Source organism: Prionailurus bengalensis, chromosome D3 (assembly GCF_016509475.1).
Source record: "Prionailurus bengalensis isolate Pbe53 chromosome D3, Fcat_Pben_1.1_paternal_pri, whole genome shotgun sequence".
Classification (NCBI taxonomy): Eukaryota; Metazoa; Chordata; class Mammalia; order Carnivora; family Felidae; genus Prionailurus; species Prionailurus bengalensis.
In genome coordinates this window covers 66,924,932-66,951,831 of record NC_057356.1, presented here as the reverse complement: position 1 = coordinate 66,951,831, position 26,900 = coordinate 66,924,932, and the positions used below count along the sequence as shown (strand labels likewise).

General features: G+C 37.1%; 1 protein-coding gene across 13 annotated transcripts in view; it reads left to right on the top strand.

The window, feature by feature from the left end:
• The window catches only part of PIAS2 (protein inhibitor of activated STAT 2), a 101,733-nt gene that overhangs the window by 60,433 nt on the left and 14,400 nt on the right, over positions 1-26,900 (top strand). For all 13 annotated transcript variants that reach the window (XM_043558739.1, XM_043558735.1, XM_043558734.1 and 10 more), the window contains exons 6-11: positions 6,266-6,400; positions 8,800-8,905; positions 10,280-10,353; positions 19,814-19,974; positions 21,175-21,308; positions 22,924-23,095. In XM_043558739.1, the coding sequence (XP_043414674.1) occupies positions 6,266-6,400; positions 8,800-8,905; positions 10,280-10,353; positions 19,814-19,974; positions 21,175-21,308; positions 22,924-23,095 (782 nt within the window). The remainder of the gene's footprint in view (positions 1-6,265; positions 6,401-8,799; positions 8,906-10,279; positions 10,354-19,813; positions 19,975-21,174; positions 21,309-22,923; positions 23,096-26,900) is intronic.

Here is a 26,900-nt window from a genome sequence, read left to right as displayed (position 1 = left end):
GTGTGTGTGTGTGTGTATATACACTAAAGAATATGTATGTGTATGTGTGTGTGTGTATATATAGGTATGTGTATGTGTGTGTGTGTGTATATATATATATGTACATATAGGTATGTGTGTGTGTGTGTATATATATGTATATATAGGTATGTGTATGTGTGTGTGTGTATATATATATACATATATATATATACATGTATATATAGGGGTGTGTGTGTGTGTATAACACACACACACACACACACACATACCTATATATACATATATATACACACACACACACACATACACATACCTATATATACATATATATACACACACACACACACATACACATACCTATATATACATATATATATACACACACACACATACCTATATATACATGTATATATATATATATATGTATATATATATACACACACACACATACACATACCTATATATACATATATATACACACACACACACACATACACATACCTATATGTACATATATATATACACACACACACACACATACACATACCTATATATGCACACACACATACACATACATACATTATTCTTTAGTGTGTACACACACACACACACACATATATATAGTATATATGGACTGTATATATAGTATATATGGATATATATATATATATATAGTATATGTGAATATATATATATATATATATATATGGACACACACACACACATATAAATAAAGGAGACTTTAGAGACAGCTAAGCATAGTGTGAGGCTTGGAATCTGAATCAGTGGATTCAGAACCTACTGAGGTTTGGATTCTGAATCAGACTGTAAAAGGACATCTTGTATACCAGGCTGTATATGGATAAAATGATATGTATGGGATTTGCTTTAAAATAATCTGGGATGGGAGTATTAAAGTATTGAATTGAGTGATGGGTATATAGGAATTCATTATACTTTTTTCTCTATTTTTGTATGTTTGAAATGTTCAATAATAAAACCATTTGAAGCAGTTGGGAAATTTGAATATAGACTGGATATTAGGTAGTTTTTAAGAATTGAAGTTAATTTTGTAAGGTTGTGATTTTATTTTGAAAGACGTTATTAAAGATGTGTATAAAAGTATGGGTCAAGTAGCATGTCTAGAATAAATGTGTATATGGGTAGGGTGTGTATTTTTGGGTGGGCTGCGGGTGGAGCCAGAGTCAAATGAAGCAAGATTGGCAACATGTTGATAATTATTGAAGCTAGTTGGTGGGTACTTCCTGTTCTCTCTACTTTTGTGTATGCTTGAAAACACTTTTTTTTAAGTTTATTTATTTTGAGAGAGACAGACACTGCAAAAGGGGGAGGGACAGAGAGAGAGGGAAACAGAATCCCAAGCAGGCCCTGCACTCAGCGTGGAGCCTGATGCGGGGCTCAAACTCATGAAACCATGAGGTCATGACCTGAGCTGAAACCAAGAATTGGATGCTTAAGTGACTGAGCCACCCAGGCGCCCCTTGACAATTTTTATAATGCAGTAAAAAAGTAAATCTTTGTTGGTAGTTTTAAGGTAGTGGTAGTAGTAGTAATTAGAAAATGTCAGGGAGGAGCTCCCGGGTGGCTCAGTCAGTTGAGCGTCCAACTTCAGCTTAGGTCATGATCTCATGGTCAGTGAGTTCCAGCCCCGAGTGGGGCTCTGTGCTGATGGCTCAGAGCCCGGACCCTGCTTCACATTCTGTGTCTCCTCTCTCTCTGCCCCTCCCATGCTCAACCTCTCTCTCCTCTCTCTCTCTCTCTCTCTCTCTCTCTCTCTCTCTCTCTCTCTCTCAAAGAACAATAAACATTAAAACTTTTTTTCAATTAAAAAAAAATAAGAAAATATAGGGGGAAATGGTAAAGGAACAACACCATCAACTTTTGTCCCAGTTACCAGTCAGGTAGGATGTCATACAGCACAGCACAGAAAGTTTTTGAATCTTTTATTGGAATATTAGGTTGACACTAACAGACTATCTTTTACTGGCTCTCTGGCAGCCTTTTTTAAGAAAGCTTTTAAACTTGTTCTAGAGGTCCCCTGTCAAAAGAACTTAATTTTATTTTTGCTTTAGCTGTGGAAGATTGTTAGAAATATATTAAAGCTACACATTTATATTCTAGAAAATTGCAATTATATAACCTGTTCTCAGTAACCAGGTAATTGATGATTGAGTGGAGGTGATGCTAATGCTCAGAAGGAGAAGAGAAGTTAACAGGTAATTCAGAACTACCAATGAAATCAAACTGGTCAGGTGGGATGGAGAATAGATTTAAAATACTTTAGGTGGCTAAGACTAGTACCATAATTGATTTTGCATTTGCAAACAACCTCATTTTTAAAGTCTCTTATTCTCCCTGCTCTTGGCACTCTCTTCCTGTGTCATACTGACTTAAAGCTGTTGCTCGGTGTCTCAAATTCCAGTTTACAGAGTTTACTGTTTAGCAAGTTCGTGTGTTATTTTTATCATCTTGGCAGACCCTGTACCATTGTTTTATTTGGTTAACCTACCAGTGGACATACCAGAAGACCAAATTAACTTCCAGGCCAGAAACAGACAAAACAGGTTTCGTTCAGAGTTACCCAGATCTTGGTGTTGATATTCCTTATACTGTTTGCTCATTGAACCAATTCCTAGAGTCTCTTTATAAGGGAATGATTTTTTGTTTGTTTGTTTTATTTCACTTGAACAACTTTAGATGAGCATAACCTTCCTACATACATGTACACAGGCACACACACACACAATTTCTTTTTTCCATAGTATAAATGGCTGTTAAGTTATTCTCTGACTTTCGTCTCCCTTGCTCAAACTGTTTCTAGTGATTTTCAGAGTCTTGATGCAAGTTGTAGATTGCAAGTTAGGTGAATTCCCACTTAATTACTATCCTGTCTCCTATGAGGCAGTGAAGGATGTCCCCTAATTGTGTAATACCACCAATACTATATTTCATTGTTTCTAACATGCATATTTCAACATCACCAAAACCCAGAGGTATCTTACAATTGCCGATTACCAGGTGGCAGCTGTAATGTATTGTCATTGCCCATACTTGTGCAGCCTTGATGTTGTTCCTGTGGCATGACTGGTTAGCTAGCCTCCTTGGGTTTTTTAGCCAATAAATGATTTAAGAACATTTTAAGGAAGGTTCATGAATCCTGGTTGTTGTTTGAAAACCTTTGATCAGTACATTGTCATAAGATCCAGACTGTATCAGCATTAACACATGCAGCTGATTTAAGGGTGTCAGTGACCTTCAGGGAAATATGAGAGACGCTAGTGGAATGGAATATAGTTTTAAGGAATACTTTTATCTCCAGAGCTCTTGGTGGTGTATTGGGAGATACCATGAAACATATGCATTGATAACTGAGTGAAAAGTCCTTCAGAAGATTCTTCAGTATATTTAAAAGGAATACGTTAGCCAATTCATTTTGCTTATATTTCTTTGCTGTGCATGCAGAAATAAGTAGTAATATACTAGACTGTGTCACTAACTTTGTATTTTTTTCTTCTCAGTGGTACATAGTTAAATTACATACCAAGATATGGTATTTGCTTTTTTTTTTTTAAATACATAGATGTTTTCACAGCTAAGAAATTTTATTTTATTTTATTTTATTTTATTTTATTTTATTTTATTTATTTTATTATTTATTTTAATTTTTTTAGGGAGTGCCTGTGGCTCGCATGAGTGGGGGAGGGGCAGAGGGAGAAGAAGAGGGAGAATCTTAGGCAGGCTCCACTCTGGGCATGGAGCCTGGTGTTGGGGCTCAATATCACAACCCTGGGATCGTGACCTGAGCTGAAATCAAGTGTCAGACACTTAACCAATGAGCCACCCAGAAATTTTAATTTTCTAAAAAATATATTAGTTTACTTTTTTTTCTTCAATATATGAAATTTATTGTCAAATTGGTTTCCATACAACACCCAGTGCTCATCCCAAAAGGTGCCCTCCTCAATACCCATCACCCACCCTCCCCTCCCTCCCACCCCCCCATCAACCCTCAGTTTGTTCTCAGTTTTTTAAAAAAAAATTTTTTTTTTCAACGTTTTTTATTTATTTTTGGGACAGAGAGAGACAAAGCATGAACGGGGGAGGGGCAGAGAGAGAGAGAGGGAGACACAGAATCGGAAACAGGCTCCAGGCTCCGAGCCATCAGCCCAGAGCCTGACGCGGGGCTCGAACTCACAGACCGCGAGATCGTGACCTGGCTGAAGTCGGACGCTTAACCGACTGTGCCACCCAGGCGCCCCAGTTTGTTCTCAGTTTTTAAGAGTCTTTTATGCTCTGGCTCTCTCCCACTCTAACCTCTTTTTTTTTTTTTTTTTCTTCCCCTCCCCCATGGGTTTCTGTTAAGTTTCTCAGGATCCACATAAGAGTGAAAACATATGGTATCTGTCTTTCTCTGTATGGCTTATTTCACTAGTTTACTTTTGAAAATTACAAACTGAAAAGTCTTTTGGTAATTGAGAATTGGGTGTAATGTGAATCAAAAATGAGTACACTTGCTATTTAAAACAAATACTAACTGGAAAAAGTAGAATAAAGCTTAAATTCCAGTATTAGAGTTATCAAGCTAGTTTAATGTCAATTGAAATAATGATTATTCTTTGTCAACATGATCTGGTTTTAAAGATGTCCGTTTCTTTTCTACTGGAGAGAAGGCAGTGGAGAGCTTTTTTCTTATTAGTAATTCCTTTGAAATTCATTAATTTGTTCCTTTTTTCCCCACAAACTACAACAAATATATATTATTATTATTTTTTTTAATTTTATTGTTTTAAAATTTTAATTCCAGTATAATTAACATACAGTGTTACATTAGTTTCAGGTGTATAATATAGTGATTGCACAGTTCTACACATTGCTCACTGCTCATCATGATAAGTGTGCTCTTTAATCCCTACCACTTATTTCACCCATCCTCCACACCCATCTGGTGGCCGTCAGTTTGTTCTCTATAGTTAGGAATCTGTTTCTTGGTCTGTTTTTTGTCCCTTATTTGTTTTGTTTCTTAAATTCCACATACGAGTGAAATCATATGGTATTTGTCTTTCTCTGACTTAACTTCACTTAGCATTATATTTTCTAGCTCCATCCATGTTGCAAATGGCAAGATTTCATTTTTTTATGGCTGAATTTAAAAATGTACATATATACCACCTCTTCTTTATCCATCCATTCATCTGTTGATGGACATTTGGGCTATTTCCATAATTTGGCTATTATGGACAGTGCTGCAGTGAATGTAGGGGTGCATATATCTTTTTGAGTTAGTGTTTTTGCATTCTTTGAATAGATACCTAGTTCTCTTTTTCATTTTTGGAGGAACCTTCACACTGTTTTCCACAGTGGCCGCACCAGTTTTCATTCCCACCAGCAGTTTGCACAAGGGTTCCTTTTTCTCCACATCCTTGCCAGCACTTGTTTCTTGTGTTTTCGATTTTAGCCATTTTGACAGGTGTGAGGTGATACACCTCATTGTGGTTTTGACTTGCATTTTCCTGATGTTGAGTGATGCTGAACATCTTTTCATGTGTCTGTTGGCCATGTGTATGTTGTCTTTGGAGAAATGTCTGTTCATGTCCTGCCCGGTTTTTATTTGGATTCTTTGGGGGTTTTTTTTAGTGTTGAGTTGTTTACGTTCTTTATAGATCTTGGATCCTAACCCTTTATCAGATACATCGTTTGCAACTATCGTTCATTCAGCAGGTTGTCTTTAAATTGTGTTGATTGTTTCCTTTGCTGGGCAGAAGCTTTTTATTTTTATGTAGTCCCAGTAGCTTATTTTTGCATTAATTTGTTCTTTAATTCCCAGACTTTGTTTTCCCTCTTTCCCATCCCCAGTATTTGAATGCATTTTTTTTTTAAGTTGATTTTTCTATTTTAAGAGAGAGTGAGCAAGCGAGCACGGGAGGGACAGAGATAGAGGGAGAGAGAGAATCCCAAGCAGGCTCTGCACTGTCATCACAGAGCCCAGTGCGGGGCTCTATCTCTTGAAGCATGAGATCAGAACCTGAGCCGAAGTCGGACACTCAGCTGACTGAGCCACCCAGGTGCCCCAAAATATAACATTTTTAAGAAGATCATTTTCCTCTTTTGGGTTGGTGAACTTAGGATGACAACTGTATGATTTCCAGGATAAGAAAAGAATAACTTAGTATAAGTGAAATCAGGCAAATCTGTATCTATCTTGGAGAAGATGTTTGATCCCCTGCAGAGAATATAAAATTATTTTTCTTTCTTATGGTTCTAGGGCTATGCACCACCACCTAAAAATGGGATTGAACAGAAGCGCCCTGGACGCCCTTTGAATATTACATCTTTAGTTAGGTTATCTTCAGCTGTGCCAAACCAGATTTCCATTTCGTGGGCATCAGAAATCGGAAAGGTAAAGACTCTCTTCTGGGTAGCCCGAAAGTGATCTCACTAGGAGCTGATTTGTTTTTTCTTAGCTCATGCTACTAGCTCTAACTTGTCAGTTTTCTGATTGTAATCTCCAAGAAGCAGTCATTTTCAGTTTGGGGTGGAGATGTAGAGATTCTCAAGGTTAAAAAGTTTAAGGTTTCCCGAATGCCATCTCTTTATTTTCTTGGAAAAGAAGTGAGTGTAATTACAGTATTTCTTAAGGAAATTGTTTAATCACAGTTGTGTTTGTGTGTTTAAGTGGTGTTCTAAGAAACTGGAAACTTTGGATGATGTTATATATTTATGAAGGGGAACAAAGCTTTATCAGGCTTTGAGGAAAATGTTTAAATGCGCTCATGTTGTGGTTGGAAATAATCCATTCCAAGCTTTACATGAACAGCTTCCTCAGATAACATGGTGAAAAATACATTATTTTTTCATAATGTAGCTGTCCCTTCCCTAACGTGCATTTGGGAACGGGAGTTAATTTGTCAAAGTTCTTCTTAGAAGAAAGCCAATATTGGGTTCATTTAAAGATTTGCTCAAGGCCATGTATGAAGTGGTCTCTTCTTCCAGAATTAGAACTTTGAAACTCTGGATTTGAAGTGTTAATTCACCTCCCTGAATTATGAAAATACATTATTTTTTCAATACCTTTATGTTTGAACCTGGCTTTCTACTAATTCTTAGTCTCAAAATGTGTTATATCATTTATGGGGTACTGACTAATACAACATGGGATTTCTATTTTAGATCTATTTGTTTATATTTAGAAATAATAGAATGGCAAAAGAGATTTCAGTTAATTTCTGAACATCAGCTTTCATCTTGCTATTTCATAGAGGTAAAGGGTAATATTCCTATTATATGGATGGAGAAATCGAGTCCTATGTTTATAGCAGGAATTTTGTGGTTGTGTCACCAAGGCAGTTGCAGAGCTGGACATAAAGAATATTTTGTATTAATATTTGGACTATAAAAATATTACTGTCTCTTTAATGATTGTTTTCTTGAGCTTTCATATTTGAATTGTTACTGTTTACTTGTCTTTATTATCATAGGGCACTGATTCCTAATATTTTTCATTTTCACAAACTGAATGTGTAATGTAGTGAAGCATTGGATAAGGATTCAGAAAATTTTGGCTTAGTCCCAAGTTGGCCCTTGTTTGATTTTAGCAAAGTTGCTTAATTTCCTGAGGCCTACTTCACGAATAAGTAAAATCTTGAGAGTGGGTGTTGTATGCAAGGAATGTTGTTAAATGAGCAAGTATTAAGGCTTTAAAGCTTAGGAGAAGGATTCGAATAGAAGAGTATATCTTTTTGAAGTAATTATTAACTTGCAGATTTTTGAGTAAATGATTGTAGACATGGAAGACCTGGAAGGGTTTTTTTGCCACATAATGGGAATAATATTCTTTCCTTATAATTAAAATGATTAATTGACTTAAAACCTGCACACTATATATATTGGGTACTCCTCAGATACTTAAAAGGACTGTTGCAGAACATTAAAAATAATATTTAAAATACTTGTTTTGGTAACTATTAAAAGTATTCCATTTATTGTAGAATCAATTGAATGAATATATGTAGTTAAATTGCAAGAGATTTTTAGTATGTAGGTAAAATTATATTTCGTCTCTTCATAGCTCTATAAATAGCTAACGAAGGTTCCTTTGTGCCAGATCCTAGAGGTATGGGATTGGATGCTGTTTTTTTTTCTGGGCTTGTCTTTTTGATTTTTATCGTTTCTCCGTGCGTCTTATTTACTACAGTAGCTGTCCCTTCCCTAATGTGCATTTGGGAACAGGAGTTAATTTGTCAGAGTTTTTCTTAGAGGAAAGCCAATATTGGGTTCATTTAAAGATTTGCTCAAGGCCATGTATGAAGTGGTTTCTTCTTCCAGAATTGGAACTTTGAAACTCTGGATTTGAAGTGTTAATTCACATCCCTGGTGTTTGAACTTTTTTTCTGCACTGGAACCTGTTCTTCAGTGAAAATCTTCTGACAGTTCCAATACATAAAAACAGAACAATTTTAGTTAGAAGTAGGCATGAGAGGGTACATTCTCATTCATATCATCATTGCCCCTAAGATAGCAGTTTTGCTAAATTAGAAACACAGTTTGAAAACTACTGATATATGTTATCTTTCACATGGATGTTTTAAAGGGTTAAGTGATTTAGAAATACCTTTAATATGATTGAGTTTTTGTCTTCTGTAAAATAGCTGAGTTGATTTTTTTTTCCCTGCCCAGTCATTGACCTTCCTGTGAAAGTTATCTTGAATGTTATTTTTAGCAACCAGAATTTTTAGACAAGTATTTTTTGTAAATAGGCTATTATCTCTTGTCTTTAATACAGATTATCTTTCTTTGTAGAATTACTCCATGTCTGTATATCTTGTACGACAGCTCACGTCAGCCATGTTATTACAGAGATTAAAAATGAAAGGTATTAGAAACCCTGATCATTCCAGAGCACTAAGTAAGTAATGTTTGTAAGACTAAGCATATGAGATGCTTTAATGGGGAGGAAAAAAAAAAGCAAGCAAGCCTCACATATACATCAATACAAGAATAATTGGGAAGAATTGTTAGAAACTTGAAATGAATTTTGAGTTAAAAGTATTCTAAGAACAGAGCCCTCTAACGTGCAAAACCATTCTCTTAGAAATCACTCCCAGTGCATCAATTTTAAAATCCCAACTAGTCTGATTTGGGGGTTTTTCATGAAAATTTATTTAGGTAAATGTCAGGTTGGTGGTAATTTGGATGCATACATTGACTTGCAAATAGAAATGCAAGTCTTCAGAACCTCCAGTGTGTAATAGAATGTACCTTTTAAAAATTTCTAAATAAGAGGCTCTTTTTGCAGAAGAATGTTGATAACTATCAGCAGTATTTGCCTTCTCAGATGCTTTGTTTTATGTAATAATAGAGAAAAAAGTCTAACCCAAACTGTAAATAATTCAGTTCAGTAACTTAATTCAATTGAACAGACATTTTCCTGGGAAAGAGAATATTTTCCCTCAAATTACCTTCCATACCAACTGAATGAACGGAAGGGAAAAGAGGATCTACAGATTGAAAAGGGAGCCAAGTAGGGCTGTTGAAATGATGTTGCGTTTCTTGTACTTAAACCATCCTCATCTCCTGAAATGACCCAGTATCCATCTTCCTGCCTGGAGCGGGAAGCCAGAGAAGCCCGTAGTTATTCTTGCTTGCCCTGTTCGGATTCAGCGGCCTCCATTTCCTGATGTATTCTCAGGATGGTGTTGAGAATTAGGCACCTAAAGGCCACACGTATAATTGTTAGCTTGTGTATCCAGTACCTTGTATCCATCACCTGGTCAATAAAATTGCAGAGACATTCCACGTCCATTGTAGTTTTCAGTTGTCAAAGGAAGTGTAAGAATATTGTGCCCCTTCTGTTTACAAATTACTCCCTAATAAAGTTACGAGTGTGTGTGAGGAAAGCGTTAAAGCCCAGAGTACTGCTGGTTTCCAAGAGCCTTTCCTAACCGTTGGATTGTTCGGAAGCCTTAAGCAGCTTTCTGTTTTTGAAACTCTTCTTTACCTGCAATTTTACTTTTAAAAGGAAACTTAAAAATTCAGTTAAACATGTGATCTAGAGTTTGCAAGTTTGTAATGCTTAAACCTGATACTGGAAGTAGGATTGTGTTTTCAGTATGTTAATCCTTAATGTTTCGGGGGTTTTTATGTTTTTATAGTTGGTTGACCTATTGGAAATGTTTGGGAAACGTATCAACAATAAGATGATATATATTTCTATAATTCTGTTCATAATTATTACAGTTCGTTGAAAAAATTTTTAAATTCTTTTTCTTTCTTTTTAAAGTTAAAGAAAAACTTACTGCAGATCCTGACAGTGAAATTGCTACAACTAGCCTCCGGGTATCCTTGATGTGCCCTGTAAGTAACACAACAGCAAGACATTCTGGGGTGTTTCGCTTTCTATGAATTACTAATTTTCCTATAAAAGTAAGTGTGGGACGAATGATATATTATGATAGAATTCTGAACTTTTGTTGTTTTTCCATTCAGGAAGTTTAATGATTAAGCATTATAATTCTAAAGAATGCAGACATTGTTTAAGCACTAACTGAACAAGAAGAGACCTAAAAGATTGTATCAAAGAGGGAAGAGAGCTTTATTTAGTAGGTTCAAAATAATCTGTCAGAGTTTTTTGCTCTAGACCATCCACAGCTAACAGTAAACGTATGTGGAGAGTTGGCTCCTTTTATCGGAATATAAACAGTATTGAAAAGTAGCAGTAAAATTACCAGTACCTGATAATGCTGATTGATAGTTCTGGTTTAATGAGTTAGAATGTGTGAGATTCTTAATCTATAATATACTTCAGAGTTGCTCAATAATTTTTGTTTTCTTGAGAGAGCCCACACACACGAGTGGGGGAGGCACAGAGGGGGGGTGAGAGGGAAAGGGAGAGGGAGGGAGAATCTTAAGCAGGCTCCCCACCCAGTGCAGAGTCTGACATGGGACTCTATCCCACCACTCCTGGGATCATGACCTGAGACGAAACCAAGAGTCAGACGGTCAACCGACTGAATCACCCAGGCACCCCAGTTGCACGATAATTTTTATATCTCTTTACATAGAGGCTAGGGGTAGAAATCAGTCAGGAACATTCAGATTCTCCTATGTGCTTGGTACTGAGCTAATTTCGGGAGAAAATACTGAGGACTTGATAGGAAGTTGTCAGAAAGTGAAGAGTCTAGTTTGAGAGATAAAGCTAACTCGTACTTACCTCATGTAATCTTGCTAATAGAGTACCAAAGAGATGGGAGGGGTCAGGAATAGTGAATGACAGTTTCTTTAAAATCAGTACTGTTGGAGGGGACCCTTTCCAGATGTGAGGAACTTTATGAGAAAAGTCCTGGAATCAGGAGTGTAGTTTTGGGAGCAACTCATGACCAGCCACCATTGTGAGAAATGTACAATATTTTACATGGAGAGAGAATTGTGTCAGAGGGAGGGGGAGAGAAGGGAATACTTTCTTGAGTTCCTATCATATGGTCCTTAATTTAACTGTCTTAGCAAAACTTTGCAGATGAGAAAACTAAGACTAAAAGAGGTTGGCTAACCCAAATCACACAGTTAGTAGTAGAACAAGGATAAAAATTTTGAATTTCTGACATTATTCCAGTTCTCAGAACAACATGCCATAATGCCAGACTGGGCTGAAATATATCCTGGTTATAAGTCCACCTCTCTATCACCCTGGAAAGTGGTGTTTATAGATATCTTTCTTTCTGAATTTATTTTTTAAATTATCATTAACTTGAACTAACTTAGCTTTATTGAAAAGGATTAGAATTGCATGAAATTGGGATTGCTTAGAAATTGGGAATCTCTGGTTATTAGACCCAGAGAGAATGTCTGCAGTCTCAGGAGAGGGGGGGAACACAACCCATGCCCCGATGGGGAGGCAGAGGCCCTGTAGGGCTTGTGTTTGGACCCGGGACCTCCTCTTCTACTTATAAGCTGTGTGCAGACCTTGCGGCACAAGTTCTTCTATCTTCACATTACCCTTTCCTCCCTCTTGTGTTAAAATTGATACTAAATTGAAACACAGGAAATTGTCATTCTGTTAGTCAAAAACAGTTGAATATTGACAGTTCTTTATGGTTTAACACTAGTATATCAAGTAAATGTTAATTGCTGGCTGTATTCTAGGCATAGTCGCTATATGGGAAGGGAATTCATGTTACCTTTATTGTTTCCTTTTTAATTTGTCTGCACCACTTAAAAAATGTTTGTTTATTTTAAGAGAGAGAGCGAGTGAGTGAGCAGGGGAGGGGCAGAGAGAGAGGGAGAGAGAGAATGCCAAGCAGGTGGTGCAGTGTCAGCACAGAGCCCAATGCAGAGCTTGAACTCATGAACCGTGGGATCACGACCTGATCGGATATCAAGAGTCAGATGCTTAACTGACTGAGCCACCCAGGTGCCCTGTATTACTTTTATGCTTTAGTAGCAGAATGTTCCGGTCAGGAAGAAAGTGGTTCGATACAACTTACCTGAGGAGTTCTAACAGTTGCGTGATGCCATTTTCTGTCTTATTTTCTTGGCATTTGTTTTTTATTCTTTTAATGTGTTTCCTTTTTTTTTTTCTTCAAACACTGTGCCATTCTGTATGAGAACAACCAAAACAAAACCCAATAGCCCAACATACTAATGGATTTTCAGATTTTCAAAATAGTGAAGGTGGTATATCAGAGTGGTTAGGATTCCTTCTGTATAAGAATAGGGAGCAGTTTCGTTTCAGTAAAGCTGACCGTGTTTAAGAACATTAACACGTAACAAGATCCTGCTTTAAGTTTATTAAATACTCTCTTTCTCTGCTGACAAGTGAAACAAGTCTGTTCCTTGGACTGTCTTTTGAGCTTAAGTATTCATCCTACCTGGTTTGTTCAGCACTAAGAAAAGCATGAATGGTTCTTTTCAGGCTGTGGTAGTGGTAACATGAAGTTGAAGCTAACTGTAGGATATGATGCATATTAATTAAAGCACCAAACAGGTGTTTCGATCAAATGAAACGAATGACAGTCGTTTTTGAGGAAGAGACAGTACTGGTATTAGTTGAAGAAAGCAGAAAAGAGTGCAGCTAGCTGGCTGTGGAACTAACACAGGATGTGGTGCAGTGGTAGGAAATAGAGAAGCACAGAATGGATCGCAGGCATTTGGAAGGATAAGAGGTGAACCCTGGGATAGGAGGCAAAAATGAGAGAAAACGATAGCTTTAAGGTAGTGGAAGAGATGTTAGTTGTATTTCACAGTATGTTTACAAAATGATTCAGAGTAGACATGAATCTGGATAGTGGGGAGCACAGTCCAACGCCTCTCTCCTTGGGACCTACGAAAGGTAATTTTACAGTCATTATTGAAGGCAGGATCTGATTGAGTGTGTGTAATTTTATTTCTGAACACCGTGAATTTTACACAGGAGTTGTATCGTAGTGATAGCAGCTAGCGATTTTCAGTCTGTCCTGCAGACGTGGGCTGGGTGGCTGGGGGATAAAAAACGAAGCTAGGTTTGATTTTATCTCTTAAGATTCTGACTCATATATAGCTTGGGACCACTGATTTGGGCCATTTTTTACTTATACACATTCTTTATTAATTTAGATAGATACTGATTAGATTATAGTAGAGTGAAAATCAATTTAGACACTCTGCTTAACATTTTACCCTGGTACTTATTTAAGAAAAAATTTTTTTTAAATGTTTATTTTTGAGAGAGATTCAATGTTTATTTTTGAGAGAACAGGAGCAAAGAGGGGCAGAGAGAGAGAGAGAGAGAGAGAGATACATAGAAACCAGAGCAGGCTCCAGGCTCTGAGCTGTCAGCACAGAGCCTGACGCTTGAACAACCCAGGAACCGTGAGAGGATGGCCTGAGCCGAAGTCAGATGCTTAACCAACTGAGCCACCCAGGCACCCCATACCCTGATACTTATTTTTAAATGTTTGTTTATTATGTTGAGAGAGCATGAGTGAGGGAAGGGGAGAGAGAGAGAGAGAATCCTAAGCACAGAGGATAGCACAGATAGCTGATAGCACAGAGCCTGACACGGGACTCAAACCCATGAACCATGAGATCATGACTGGAGCTGAAATCAGGAGTTGGATGCTCAGCTGACTGAGCCAACCACACACCCCTTACCCTGATATTTATAGCAGCATTATGTGGAAATGGCCCATGTGTCCATTGACTGATAAATGGATAAAAAATGTGGGGTGTGTACACACACACACACACACACACACACACACACACTGGAATATTACTCAGCCATAAAAGGAAAGAAATCTCTCCATGTGCAACAACATGGATGGAGCTAGAGCATTAATGCTGAGCGAAGTAAGTCAGAGAAACACAAATACCATATGATCTCACTCATGTGGAATTTAAGAAACAAATGAGCAAAGGGGCAAAAAGAGAGGCAAACCAAGAAACAGACCCTTTTTTTCTTTTTCATGTTTTTATTTAAATTCTAGTTAGTTAATATATAGTGTAATAGTGGTTTCAGGAGTAGAATTAAGTGATTCATTACTTATAATACCAAATGCTCATCATAACAAGAGTTCTCCTTAATACCTATCACCCATTTATCCCATCCCCCATCAACCCTCAGTTCTCTATTGTGAAGAGTCTCTAATGGTTTGCTTCTCTCTTTTTTCTTTCCCATATGTTCATCTGTTTTATTTCTTAAATTCCACATATGAGTGGAATCCTATGGTATTTGTCTTTCTGACTTATTTCACTTAGCATAATATACTCTGGCTTCATCCACATCATTACAGATGGTGAGATTTCATTCATTGGGTGGCTGAGTAATATTCCCTTGTGTATATACCACATTTCCTCTATCCATTCGTTAGTCGATGGACATTTGGGCTCTTTCCATAGTTTGGGTATTGTTGATAATGCTTCTATAAGCATCAGGGTGCATGTACCCCTTTGAATCTGTATTTTTGTATACTTTGGGTAAATACCCAGGAGTGTAGTTGCTGGATCATAAGGTGATTCTGTTTTGAACTTTTTGAGGAACCTCCATACCATTTTCCAGAGTAGTCGCACCAGTTTGCATTCACACCAGTGTAAGAGGGTTCCTCATTCTCCACATCCTCGCTAGCATCTGTTGAGAAACAGACTTAAAAAAAAAAAAAAAGGTTTTATTTATTTTTGAGAAAGAGAGCACAAACAGAAGAGGGGCAGAGAGAGAGGGGACAGAGGATCCGAAGCAGGGTCTGCACTGAGAGCAGTGAGCCAAGTGTGGGCCTCGAACTTACCGTGAGATCATGACTTGAGTTCAAGTCGGACACTCAACCGACTGAGCCACCCAGGTGCCCCAAGAAACAGACTCTTCACTACAGAGAACAAACTGATGGTTAACAGAAAGGAGGTGGGTGGAGGATGGGAGAAATAGATGATGGGTATTAAGGAGTGTATTTGATATGGTGAGCACTGGGTATTGTATGAAACTGTTGAGTCACTGCATTGTATACCTGAAACTAATATTGCACTGTTAACTGGCATTTAAAACTTAAAAATTTTTACAAATCAAAAAAAGTGTTGAATTGGTTGGGAACCATTTCATTCATAAAACAGCACCATCATCTGACTAAGTAGAATATTTTATTTTGTTATTTTTTTATTAGAGACGTGCTAGTGGGGAGAGGGGCAGATGGGGAGAGAGGGAAAGAGAATCTTAAGCAGGCTCCACACTTAGTGTGGAGCCCCATGCGGGGCTCAGTCCCATGACTTTGGGATCATTATCTGAGCCGAAATCAAGAGTCAGGTGGTCAACCGACTGAACCTCCCAGGTGCCCGTTATCCATCAGACATCTGACCAAATAGAATTTAACACATTCACAATTTCTTTTACTAACACACCATGATCAGTATTAGGAAATTGATCACATTTGGCCAGATGGTAAGAAAGGCCTTTTTAACTTGGGAAATGCTCATTAACTCTTGAGAGACGGTAGAGTAGGATTAAATTTAGGATCATTAACTTCCACAGCAGTGAATGTTTTCAGTTCTGTATGTTGTGGAAATTCTGAGGCAGTGACAGGAGAAATGAAAATGGCACTGAAGAAGATAAAAAGCAAATTCTCAAAGTGTGACCCAGAGATACTTGGGTCTTCTGAAACTTTTCGAAGAAGTTCACGAAGTCAAAGCTATTTTTATAATAATACCAGGACACAGTTTGTCCTTTTTCTGCTCTCATTCTGTCCTGAGTAGACAGTGGTGGTTAACAAGGGTCAGCTGATGGTGGTGTAGTGTGTACTTGTGTATTCTTGTTTTAAAAATGTCTGCTTTAATTTCTATAGTAAATATTGATTAATATATACATAAAAATTATTTGAGATTCTCGATTTTTAAGAGAGTAAAAGGATTCTGAGGCCAAAAGTTCAAGAACTAGTAGCCAAAAAAAACATAGTAGGCCAAGTTGGAGCATTATTTTAAAGGAATAAATTATGAAAGTTGACAATTAATACCTACTTTATTGTAAAAGTATTCAGATAAAAAATTTTTAATTGCTTAAGTCTGTTACTCAGAAGTAACATTATTACTAATGGTATGAAATACATCTTTCTAGATTTAACTTTATTGTTCATAATCACGCATGTTTATTGGAAAAAATTGTGCCGCATGCACGATTCTGTGCTTTACTTTTTTAAAATTAACAGTGTATCTTAAAAATTAATGTGTAGATATATCTTATTTTAGTCACTGTAGGTATTTTGTTGATTGGGTATGGTGTAAATTACTTGTTCAACCTTTTTTAAAAAAGTTATTATTTCGGTTATTTCTAGGCACTTGATTGTGTAAAAAAAAAAAACAATGATGAAAAATTCCTAAATAAAACACTAGCTACTAGAATCCAGTACTTTAAGAAGAATCCAGTATTTTAAAAGAATAATATGTGATAACAAAGGGATGCCTCTTAGGAATGCAATGGTTTGATTTTAGAAAATCTATTAAAATTATTTATATTAATAATTGAAAGGTGGGAGGGAACCCCTGTGATCCATCTCATTAGGTGCTAAATCCATTCCTAACAGAACAAAAACTGTTAGCAAAATTGGGAGGGATAGATAATTAAAAACCGAGAACCAGGACCATGTATGATGTAAAAACTAGGAGGGTTCTCATGGAAGTGAAAAACATTTGGGTTTGTGTTCTAGCTCCAGCCACTGTGTCTCAGTGAGTGTGGTGTCTGTAGTCTCATGTAGCCTCAGCATCTTCATTTCAAAAGCATTAATATAGGTACTACTCTTTCTGGAGTCATAGGGTTGTTATGAAAATTATGTGAAATTTAGGTAAAACTCCTTAGCACACAGTAAGATTCTACATCACTTACGGGATAATTTGTTATTAAAGGAAGGGAAAACATAGCAAGTATCATAAGAAGAGAAATTGCCTATTTTAGTTCTATTCTCACTTTTTTTCTGCCTTAAATAATGAGTTGTTTGTGCTACATACTTGCACGAATCACGGTAACTTGTAAGATCCCGTTTAGAATTCTAGTTAGACCTCAGATGGAGTCAGCACAGTGATCAGGAGTATAGACTCTGGAGCCAGGGCTGCTTGGTTCACATATTGGCCCTGCCACTTTCTGACTTTGCAATGGTCGTCATTACTTAACCTCTTTGTGCCTCAGTGTTCTCAGGGGCGGATAATAATATAGATGGATCATGTAGCACACTTGTTAGATTTAAAAGCTCACTGGGATTAATAAATATACTCAACATTGCACTTCGTGTGTAAGTAGAACTGTGCAAACATTAGTTATGGCTGTGATGATGGCTTGGCTACATTATTTTCTTTTTAATTACAAAATAACCAAATGTTCATTTTAGGAGAAAGAAATAAGAGGTAAACCAAAAGGGAAAAAAACCAAACAGGAACATTCTAAAAATCCTACCCCTCAGGCAAAGTTAACGATGTAATTTTGCTGTGAATTCTTCTGGACTTTAGAGGGCATATGAAGAAGTCCTTCCTTCCTCCCTTTTCTCCCCTTTGTTCCCTTTGCCACTTTCCCCGTCTTTTTCCATTTGTTCTACCATCTGGTCAACAAATACTGCGCATATGCTGTGTGCCAGGTACTGTGCTGTGACACTTGGATTATAGTGGTGAACAGTGACGTGGACCTTGTCCTTGTGGAGTTTAGAGTCCATAGTGGGAGAAACACATTTTCTGTCAGAATAACAGAGAGCTGGTCATAAACTGATAGGTTCTCTGTAAAGGAAATATATAGGCAAGGTTGTTGAAAGACTCTGTCTAATCTGGGTGTGTGTCTTGATGTTGGTGTACCTCTCCCAATTGGAATAAGAATTGAACAGAGCACTGAATTATATACAAGTACATTGGAATATCAGCACATGTGATTATACACAAGTAAAACGTTTTTGTAAATAAAAAACACATTTGCAATTCATATCACATACACGAAGCTGACTTAACGTAAAGCTTCTGTAGATAAATAACCAAAGACTAATAGCCAACCAGGAAGGAGAAAAGGTTATGTATAGACTGCTCTTGGAAACACAGATAACTCTTGGAAGTAAAAAAGAACAGGGCACCTGGCTGGGTGAGTAGATTTCAGCTCAGGTCATGATCCCAGGGTCATGGGCTCGAGCTCTGTATCAGGCTCTGCACTGAGCATGGAGCCTGCTTAAGATTCTCTCTCTCTCTTCCTGCCCCACTCCATACTCACTCTCTCACTCTCTAAAAATAAAAAGTAAAAATAAGCTCAGCTTCACTTATAATAAGAGAAATGTAGTTCACAATTATAATGGGGTGGTTTTCACTTATCAGATTGGCAGAGATCAAAGTGAATTTAATAGGACTGTGTTGACAAAGTTGAGGGGAACCAAACTCATTAATGCACGTATATACATAAATCAATACAGTTTGTTAGTATGACAGAAATCACAAATGCACTTTCCCTTTGACCCAAAAATATCACTTCTGGGAGTTTAGCCTATAGTTATTTATTACAGCATCATTTGTAGTGATAAAATATTAGGAACAATTTAAATGTCCATCACCAGGGGAGGGTACTGGTTAAGTAAATAATGATCATTCATATCACGTACTTCACATCAATTATATCTTCATATCATGGTAGCTTTTTATGTACTGAATATACGTGAAATAATTATTAAGTTGTATTATGTGACAGATGGCACAGAATTGTGTGTATTGCTTGCCACCATTTATGGGAAAATGTATTTTTAAAATACACACTGGGTTATACATAGAATATCTATGAAAGAGCATACAAGAGGTGGGTAATAGCGGTTCCCTCTAAACAGGGTAACAGGTGAGAAAGAGACAGGTTTTTGTTGTATATGTATTTTTTTCTGCCTCTGAACTTACCTGTTAATTATTTTCAAAAACTGAAATGGACTTTTGTTTATTTTTTTAAAATGTTTATTTATTTTGAGAGAGAGGGAGAGAGTGCAAGCAGGGAAGGGGCAGAGAGCAAGGTAGAGAGAGAATCCCAAGCAGGCTCCACACTGTCAGTGAAGAGCCCAATGTGGTACTTGAACTAACAAACTGTGAGATCATGACCTGAGCTGAAATCAAGAGTCGGATGCTTGCTTAACCCACTGAGCCACCCAGGTGCCCCTGAAATATGTCTTTTAAAAGTCATAGGGCAGTGAGTGAACACAAATAATATATGTAGTGATCTTGATTAGAAAGAAATTCTAGTTTGAAAATCTTTTTCATTTTGATCTTCTTGTGAGATCTTTTCAGACTTTTATGACCGACTCTTGCCTTTGAGGCTTTGCTACCCTTTCTGAAAGGTTTCCCCTGTTGTCTTCCCTTTCTGTAGTTAGGGAAAATGAGGCTGACGATCCCATGCCGTGCAGTGACTTGTACACATCTACAGTGTTTTGATGCTGCCCTTTATCTGCAAATGAATGAGAAGAAGCCCACCTGGATTTGTCCTGTGTGCGACAAAAAGGCTGCCTATGAAAGTCTAATTTTAGATGGGTAAGTATATCCCAGCATAAGTGTTAGCTGTGTAAACATGCAGTACAGCCTCATGTAACTTCTAGTCTAGCATCATGTTATCCTTTTTATCATTGGCTTTGTTTTGCTAAATTTCACGAGGGATATTCGTCTGTTGCTTTCTTGTAATGCCTTTGTCTGGTTTTAATACTACAGTAATCCTGGCCCCATACAAATGAGTTGGGAAGTGGTGGTATTTTGTCTCCTCAAATATTTGGTAGAATCCCCCAGTGAAGATGGTTGGGACTGGGGTTTTCTCTGTGGTAAAGTTTTCCACTACAAATTCAGTTTCTTTAATATACGTGGGGTTCCTCAGGTGATCTGTTTCTTTCTGAGTGAGCTTCAGTCTGACCAGAAGGTTGTCAGTTTTACTGAAGGTTGTTAGCCTTTTGTTTTGATTGATTTTCCTCTTTTTCTATTTCATTTGTTTCTGTTCTTTGTTGTTTCCCTTTTTGTGTGTACTTTCATTTTAATTTGCTCTCTAGTTTCCTTTAGGTAGAAGCTGAGGTTTGATTTGAGTCCTTTCCTAATAGAAGATTAATGCTATAACTTTTCCTTCAAGTACTGCTTTAGCTAAATTCCACAAATTTTATTAATTTTCATATTCAGTTCAAAATACCTTCTAATTTATGTTTTTATGTTTTCTTTGTCTCATTGGTCATTTTGTTTAGTTTCCAAATATTTGGGCGTTTTCCACAGATTTTTCTGAAGATTTAGATTTCATTATGGTCATAGAACATAATTTGTATGCTGAGTTCTTTTAAATTTATTGAGACTTTTTAATGGCCCTAATGCTCCTTTCCCCACCCCTATGACATTTTTTCTTGGTAATAAGCTTATAAATTATTTTTTGTATAATAACCTTTATATTTGCTCATGTCTGTTTTGTATGTTATGCTGGAGGTTGCTCTTTACTATCAGTCCTGGCTAGGAGGCTCCAGGTGTCTATTTAGTCAACTGGTTTCTTAGATGATTCTCAGTAAACCCCTTAAAGATCTAAAACCTAGGAGGGGAAGGGGGGTGTGTGTGTAACAGCTGTTGTAAAGTGTGAAGTATTGAAACACCAAAACAAACAAAAAGGTCAAATAGCATCACTTTTGTCTCCAAGGCAGTATGTGTTACTTAGCTCACCTTTGAACAAAGCCATGGATTACATTTATGCACTTCTTAATTGGTTTATAGGCTTTTCATGGAAATTCTCAATGACTGTTCTGATGTGGATGAGATCAAATTCCAAGAAGATGGCACTTGGTGTCCAATGAGACCGAAGAAAGAAGCTATGAAAGTGTCCAGCCAGCCGTGTACAAAGATAGAAAGTATGTGCAGGATAGCCACGGAGAGCAAAGCAATGAGACCCCCGCACCGTTGTCTTTATCGTTAACTTTGGCCACTAGACCTGCATTTGGAGCTTTGTTTGTGAACTGTATCTTTTGATCGTCTGTTACATACGTAATTTCCCTCAAGCAGTTTTTACTCTTACCTTAAGAAATTTGGTAAAGTGTATGTCACCTTATAATTAGCTTTTTCGTAGTATATTTGTCATATATAAAGTAAATGAAATAATCACCCCAAGTCATATTAATATAATGCGTTTGTTACAGAGTGAAAAGTTATAAATGACATTTTTATGGATAGCTTTCAGAATTTTTTTGAAACTTTTGGGGGAAACCCCAAGTTTAGGTGTCCTTAAGCCACATAATCCATCAATGGAGGGTAGAGGCAGGTGCTCACAGGTTAGTTGCTAACGAAGTGAACAGACTGTTTCCATTTCTTTGTGGGAAGAAATTTGACCATTGCCTTTACCTAGGATGTATGCTTAACCTTCAACTCCCTATATCTGCCCACACTGAGTGGGGAAACTAAGGGACAGTTAATAATAATTGAACCCATAGGTGAACTGAATGTTTCTTCTTATCTGACCATGTCCATTCACTGCATTTGAGTTTTGTGTTGATTATATTTGACATTCTAACAATATAATGAATAGTGAGTATTCAGAGTAAAAAGTAAAAGATTTATGTCACTATTAGTCATTCTTTTGGGGCACCTGGGTAGCTCAGTTGGTAAAACATGGGACTCTTGATCTTAGAGTCATGAGTTTAAACCCCCATTGGGCATGGAGCCTATTTAAAAAAAAAAAAAAAAAATTCTCCTTGATTGTTACCAAACCTGTAGGTAGAATGATCGAGGTTTCCCTCATCTTTGAGAAGAATAGTGATTTAGTTGAGTAGTTGCTGCTGCTTTTCCACTATCAGCCAGCCTTAGTTTTCTGTTAAACAGATTATAGGGCATAATGTAATTTCTGTGAAATGGTGAGTTAACATATGGTAGGTATATGCGGGCAGAAAGGAGAACCTAAGTGATCAGTAGATGGTTGATAAGAAGAGCTTCAAATATCTGAAACTTAAATGAGAGGTTTGGAGTTTTTTCAGTTCATCGAGGTGAACATTTTTACCCAGTTTTGGCTTACAGAGAGGGGCCTATACATGCTTTGACATGGGTACCGCTTTGCTGTAATGGAAGTGCCTGATTCTGACTCAACACTGCCACACGTCTATGAGAATACACAGCTAGTGAAGCCACATTCTTTTGTCTGTGACTGGAGATTGGACCCCTAACCCCAGACTGTCTGTAAAATGATTGCTTATCTGGGGAGACAGCTTGAGCAGCAGGATCTGAACAGATTTTTTGGCAGTACTGGGGAGATAGCTAAGAGCATGCTGTCCAAAGGAGGCTTTGACTGTCTGGCAGGGCATAGAGCTCACCTTTTCTCCCAGGTGAGCAGTCATTTTATAGATAGATGTCCAGAGTTAAGGAGTTAGTCTCCATCCATAGAGCAGAGTATGTGGCTTTTTACTGGCTGTATATTCTCCTGGATGTGTATTGCACCTTTGATTTTTTTTTTTCTTTTCCTTCTCTTCCCTACATCAGGTTCAAGTGTCCTCAGTAAGCCTTGTTCAGTGACTGTAGCCAATGAGACAAGCAAGAAGAAAGTGGATGTTATTGACTTGACTATAGAAAGCTCTTCTGATGAAGAGGAAGACCCTCCTGCCAAAAGGAAATGCATCTTTATGTCAGAAACACAAAGCAGCCCAACCAAAGGGTTTGTTAATTTATAGTTCACTATTGTTTATTACACTTGGAACTAACTGTTCTTGGTATAGGTTTGTAAATGTCTCTTTGAGAGTTGCATAACCGTAGAAGGCTATTTTAATTTGCCTTTGTTCAGTTGAAATCTTTTCAAGAGAGCACATTGTTTAAAGGAAAGAAAATTTTGATGAAATTATTTACATCTTTGGGAAGTGAGAGTTCAGGTCTTCTCATGTCTGAGTATTTATTTCATATTTGATCCTTTTTGTCATTTTCTTGAACCAATTTGTAAGGAGTATATTTGGCGTCACAGACCAACATGAGGAAGCCTGGTGTAAAATGGAGTGTGGAATTGGGAATCTAACAAGTGTGGATTCCAATTTTGACACCATTGCTTACTCGTTCTGTGATCTTGGATGAAATACTTGTTTGAGCCTCTTTTTTTGTGTTCTGTAAAATGGGGTTAAATGATGCCTACCTCATAAAATTATTTTCAGGTTTCAGTAAGATAAGGAAAGAGTTAAATTGATTGCCTTCCCTTTTCATCCTCTCCAGGGCAAACTATGGGCAAGTAAATGCATTCTAGCATGTAGTTTTTATGATTCATCTGGTAGAAGCTATTACTGTCCTGTATAGTGACAGGTCTGAATACTTAGCAATAGGTGCTTCTAAAAAATTTTGGAACCTGCAAGAAAGTAGCGGAGGGTTCCCTTGACATTCCTTGAACATATTGTTTCAGACTTGGGTGTGCCAGTCTTGTCCTTTGGGCCTCTCAGTGCACTTACTTTTTCTAATGGCTTTATTGGGTCGTTACTTATATACCATAAAAATGTCACGTCTTAACTATTAAGTTGCCCAGTTCATTGATTCTAATAAATTCAGTTGTCCAGTCATCATCATAATTCAGTTGTAGAATATTTCCAACACCTAGTTAACTTCTCTCTTGTTCATTTGCAGTTAATCCCCATTCATACCCCTAAACTAGGCAATTGTTGATCTTCTTTCCATCTGTATGAATTTGCCTGTTCTAGACATTTTATATAAATGGACTTCTACTCTGCATTTTGCTTTAAAAAGTCTGTGAGTTGCAGCTACCCAGCTCGTTCCATGAAATCAACATAATTCCTAGTACCCAAATGAGATTTGTACATTAACAACCGTACAGAATGAAGCTGGCTCATATTAGAAAACTCCATGAGAGTTCTCAGTTCAATCTTAGGAAATCATTTAATTGTATATTCAGACAATATCCATCCTTAGGACAAAGTAGGGTACCTTCAGGAATGCTTTATTATTAGGAAATACATTGATAAAATGTATCTTGTCATAAGGATGACTGTGAAGTCATCTTAGTGGATTCTGGAAAGGTATTTAGTTCATCAGTAGCCATTCCTGATAGGAACTCTTTGAAATGCTAGAATTCACAATGGTTTGAAAGGTTTACCACTCTGGAGCTGATTGATTCTTAGGCTACGTTAATGAAAGAAGCATAGTGTCCAGGAGATGTACCCATGCTAGTTTTATTCTGTTTATGTCTAAGTGATTTTCACTTAATACCATCTTAGTCCATGTTGATCATCAAGAGATGAGAACAGGCTGGTAAACTGTGCAGATTGTAACGTGATGGATGGATGGGTCTACGGACTGAAGCTGTTAAACCAGGACAAGAGAATATGTGAATGTGCGAATATCTTGTAATTCTTAGAAGGGAATCGTTGATGAAGAGGATTAAATTTATTCTTTGTTATAATATTTGGGAGATCTAAGTCCAGTGGAGGAAAAGATAACATGGAAGGACTTTCCATAGGAGCTGAACACTAGGAAAGTTGATGTTTTATACTAAAATCACATCTTCTGTGTTGAGGTAGAGTGGATGCCACCTGTCCCAGCGGGTGTCATGGATCCAGACTTATGCTGTGGTTAGGTCACCTCTGTAATCCTTTCCAAGTCTTAATGCTTTTCTGGTTTTGTTCCTGGTCTTCTTTTCCCTATTCTGTCTTGTGGCTCAGCATCCAACATTTTCATGGTTTTCCATTGCTGTAGAAGTTTATCATAGGACTTCTTGGCCAGTGATAGTAAGCAAATGAGAAAGAATAGAGAATAAGAAAGCAGGAAAAACTTGCCTTCCGTTAAATCCCGGAGATCTGAGCAGTTATTTTTTAGGAGGTACTGTTTTAGTAAAAATTACTCTTAAGAACAATTTCACAGTGCATCAAGAAGTAGAATGCATTCCACCTAGACATAACCTGTGTTAACATTTTGACGGGAATCCTTTTAGCCTCTCTCCTTATGTACCTATTGTAGTCCTTAAATGCATCATACAGTACCAATCAGAAGAGACCGACACCTTAACCTAAGACTTAGAGAAACCTCTGATATTTTTGTACATGGAAAGATAATTTTAAATATCATATCCCTACCACATTCCCTGAGCCAATGAATGATTGCTTTGTCATTAATAAGGTATTCTAAAGACAGCAAATTTTGGTAGCAAAATTGAGTCTTTTTTATGCTTGTATGATAAATTGGGAACATACAGGGAATTTCAGGTTTATGGATAAATATTCAAGTTATTGAACTGTTAACTCATTTTCAGACATCTAAATGTGGGCCAACTGTGATGAATTCCGTGATCCAGTGCACATTGTAGAATACTGTTTGCTGTCCAGCAATGTTCCAGCAGTATCTTTGTGCTGTGATGTTATAGGTAAAGCTACAAAAATTTCAAGCAGATACATACACGGGCATATGTATACATTAGGCATATGTACCTAATGTATACATATGCCCGTGTATGTATTTGCCAGTTCCATGAGGAGGCAGTAACATGTTGCAAACTTTAAATTTTTCTTATTACTTTATAGCATCACATTTTTATACCCACAGTTCCATCAGATATAGCCATTTACATTTCTCCATGGTCTCTGTTATTCCATTTTTATAAATGCATCTATTTTTTGCATAGACATTAGAATCCTTTACCTTTCTGAATGTTGTCTTTGTGAATATTCTGATTAAAACCATAATCTGCTACCAGTACATAATTTGATAATGGTAACAAATGGCTAATTTACCCATTCTATAAAAATTGAATTTGTGTTAATGGTTACAAAGTTCAGCTAATAGAAATTAGTCTACATTAAATAGTTTTTCAGATGTTTGCTGAGGTTTTAGATGTTGATCTAATAATTCGTACCTTCATTGGATTTTGACATTTTCACATATTGTGACAGTCGGCGTTTTGTATTGGAGAAACAAGGAGTAGTTACTTAATCATTTAAAGTTTCATGTTATGAGGTCAGAACCTATGCAATAATTAGATGTTACTGTGATGATAGTGAGTTGGGACACTGACTTGACTCTACAAGTGTAAGTAATGGGGCTTGGAGGAAAGGAGTTTTGTTATTGTCGCCTATAAATCTGATTCAAGTTCAGGGTTCAGTTCAGGGTCAAGACAAAAGACACTTTCAGTATGAGATATGAAAGAAAGAGAAGGGGGAGCAGGAGGAAGGTAGGCACAGACATGCATGTGTGTGTGTGGGGGGGGTGTGGGTGTCTGTCTTCAAAAGCTTATCTCTTACATTTAAAAAATACGATTAAGATATTAATACTATGAGATAGAATAATCAGAGCCACTCTTTTAATCCCTTCCTCAGCATGAGCACGCCAGTCTCTTTCCTTTTTACCCCCTCTGCCCCCTGTTTCAGATACGTATTCCCATGTTGATGGTAGGATCACGTGTAATTTGAAAACGCTTTTGGTGATTACTTGTTGTACTTTTCATCCCTGTAGAGGACCACTGTTTTCAAACCTCTAGG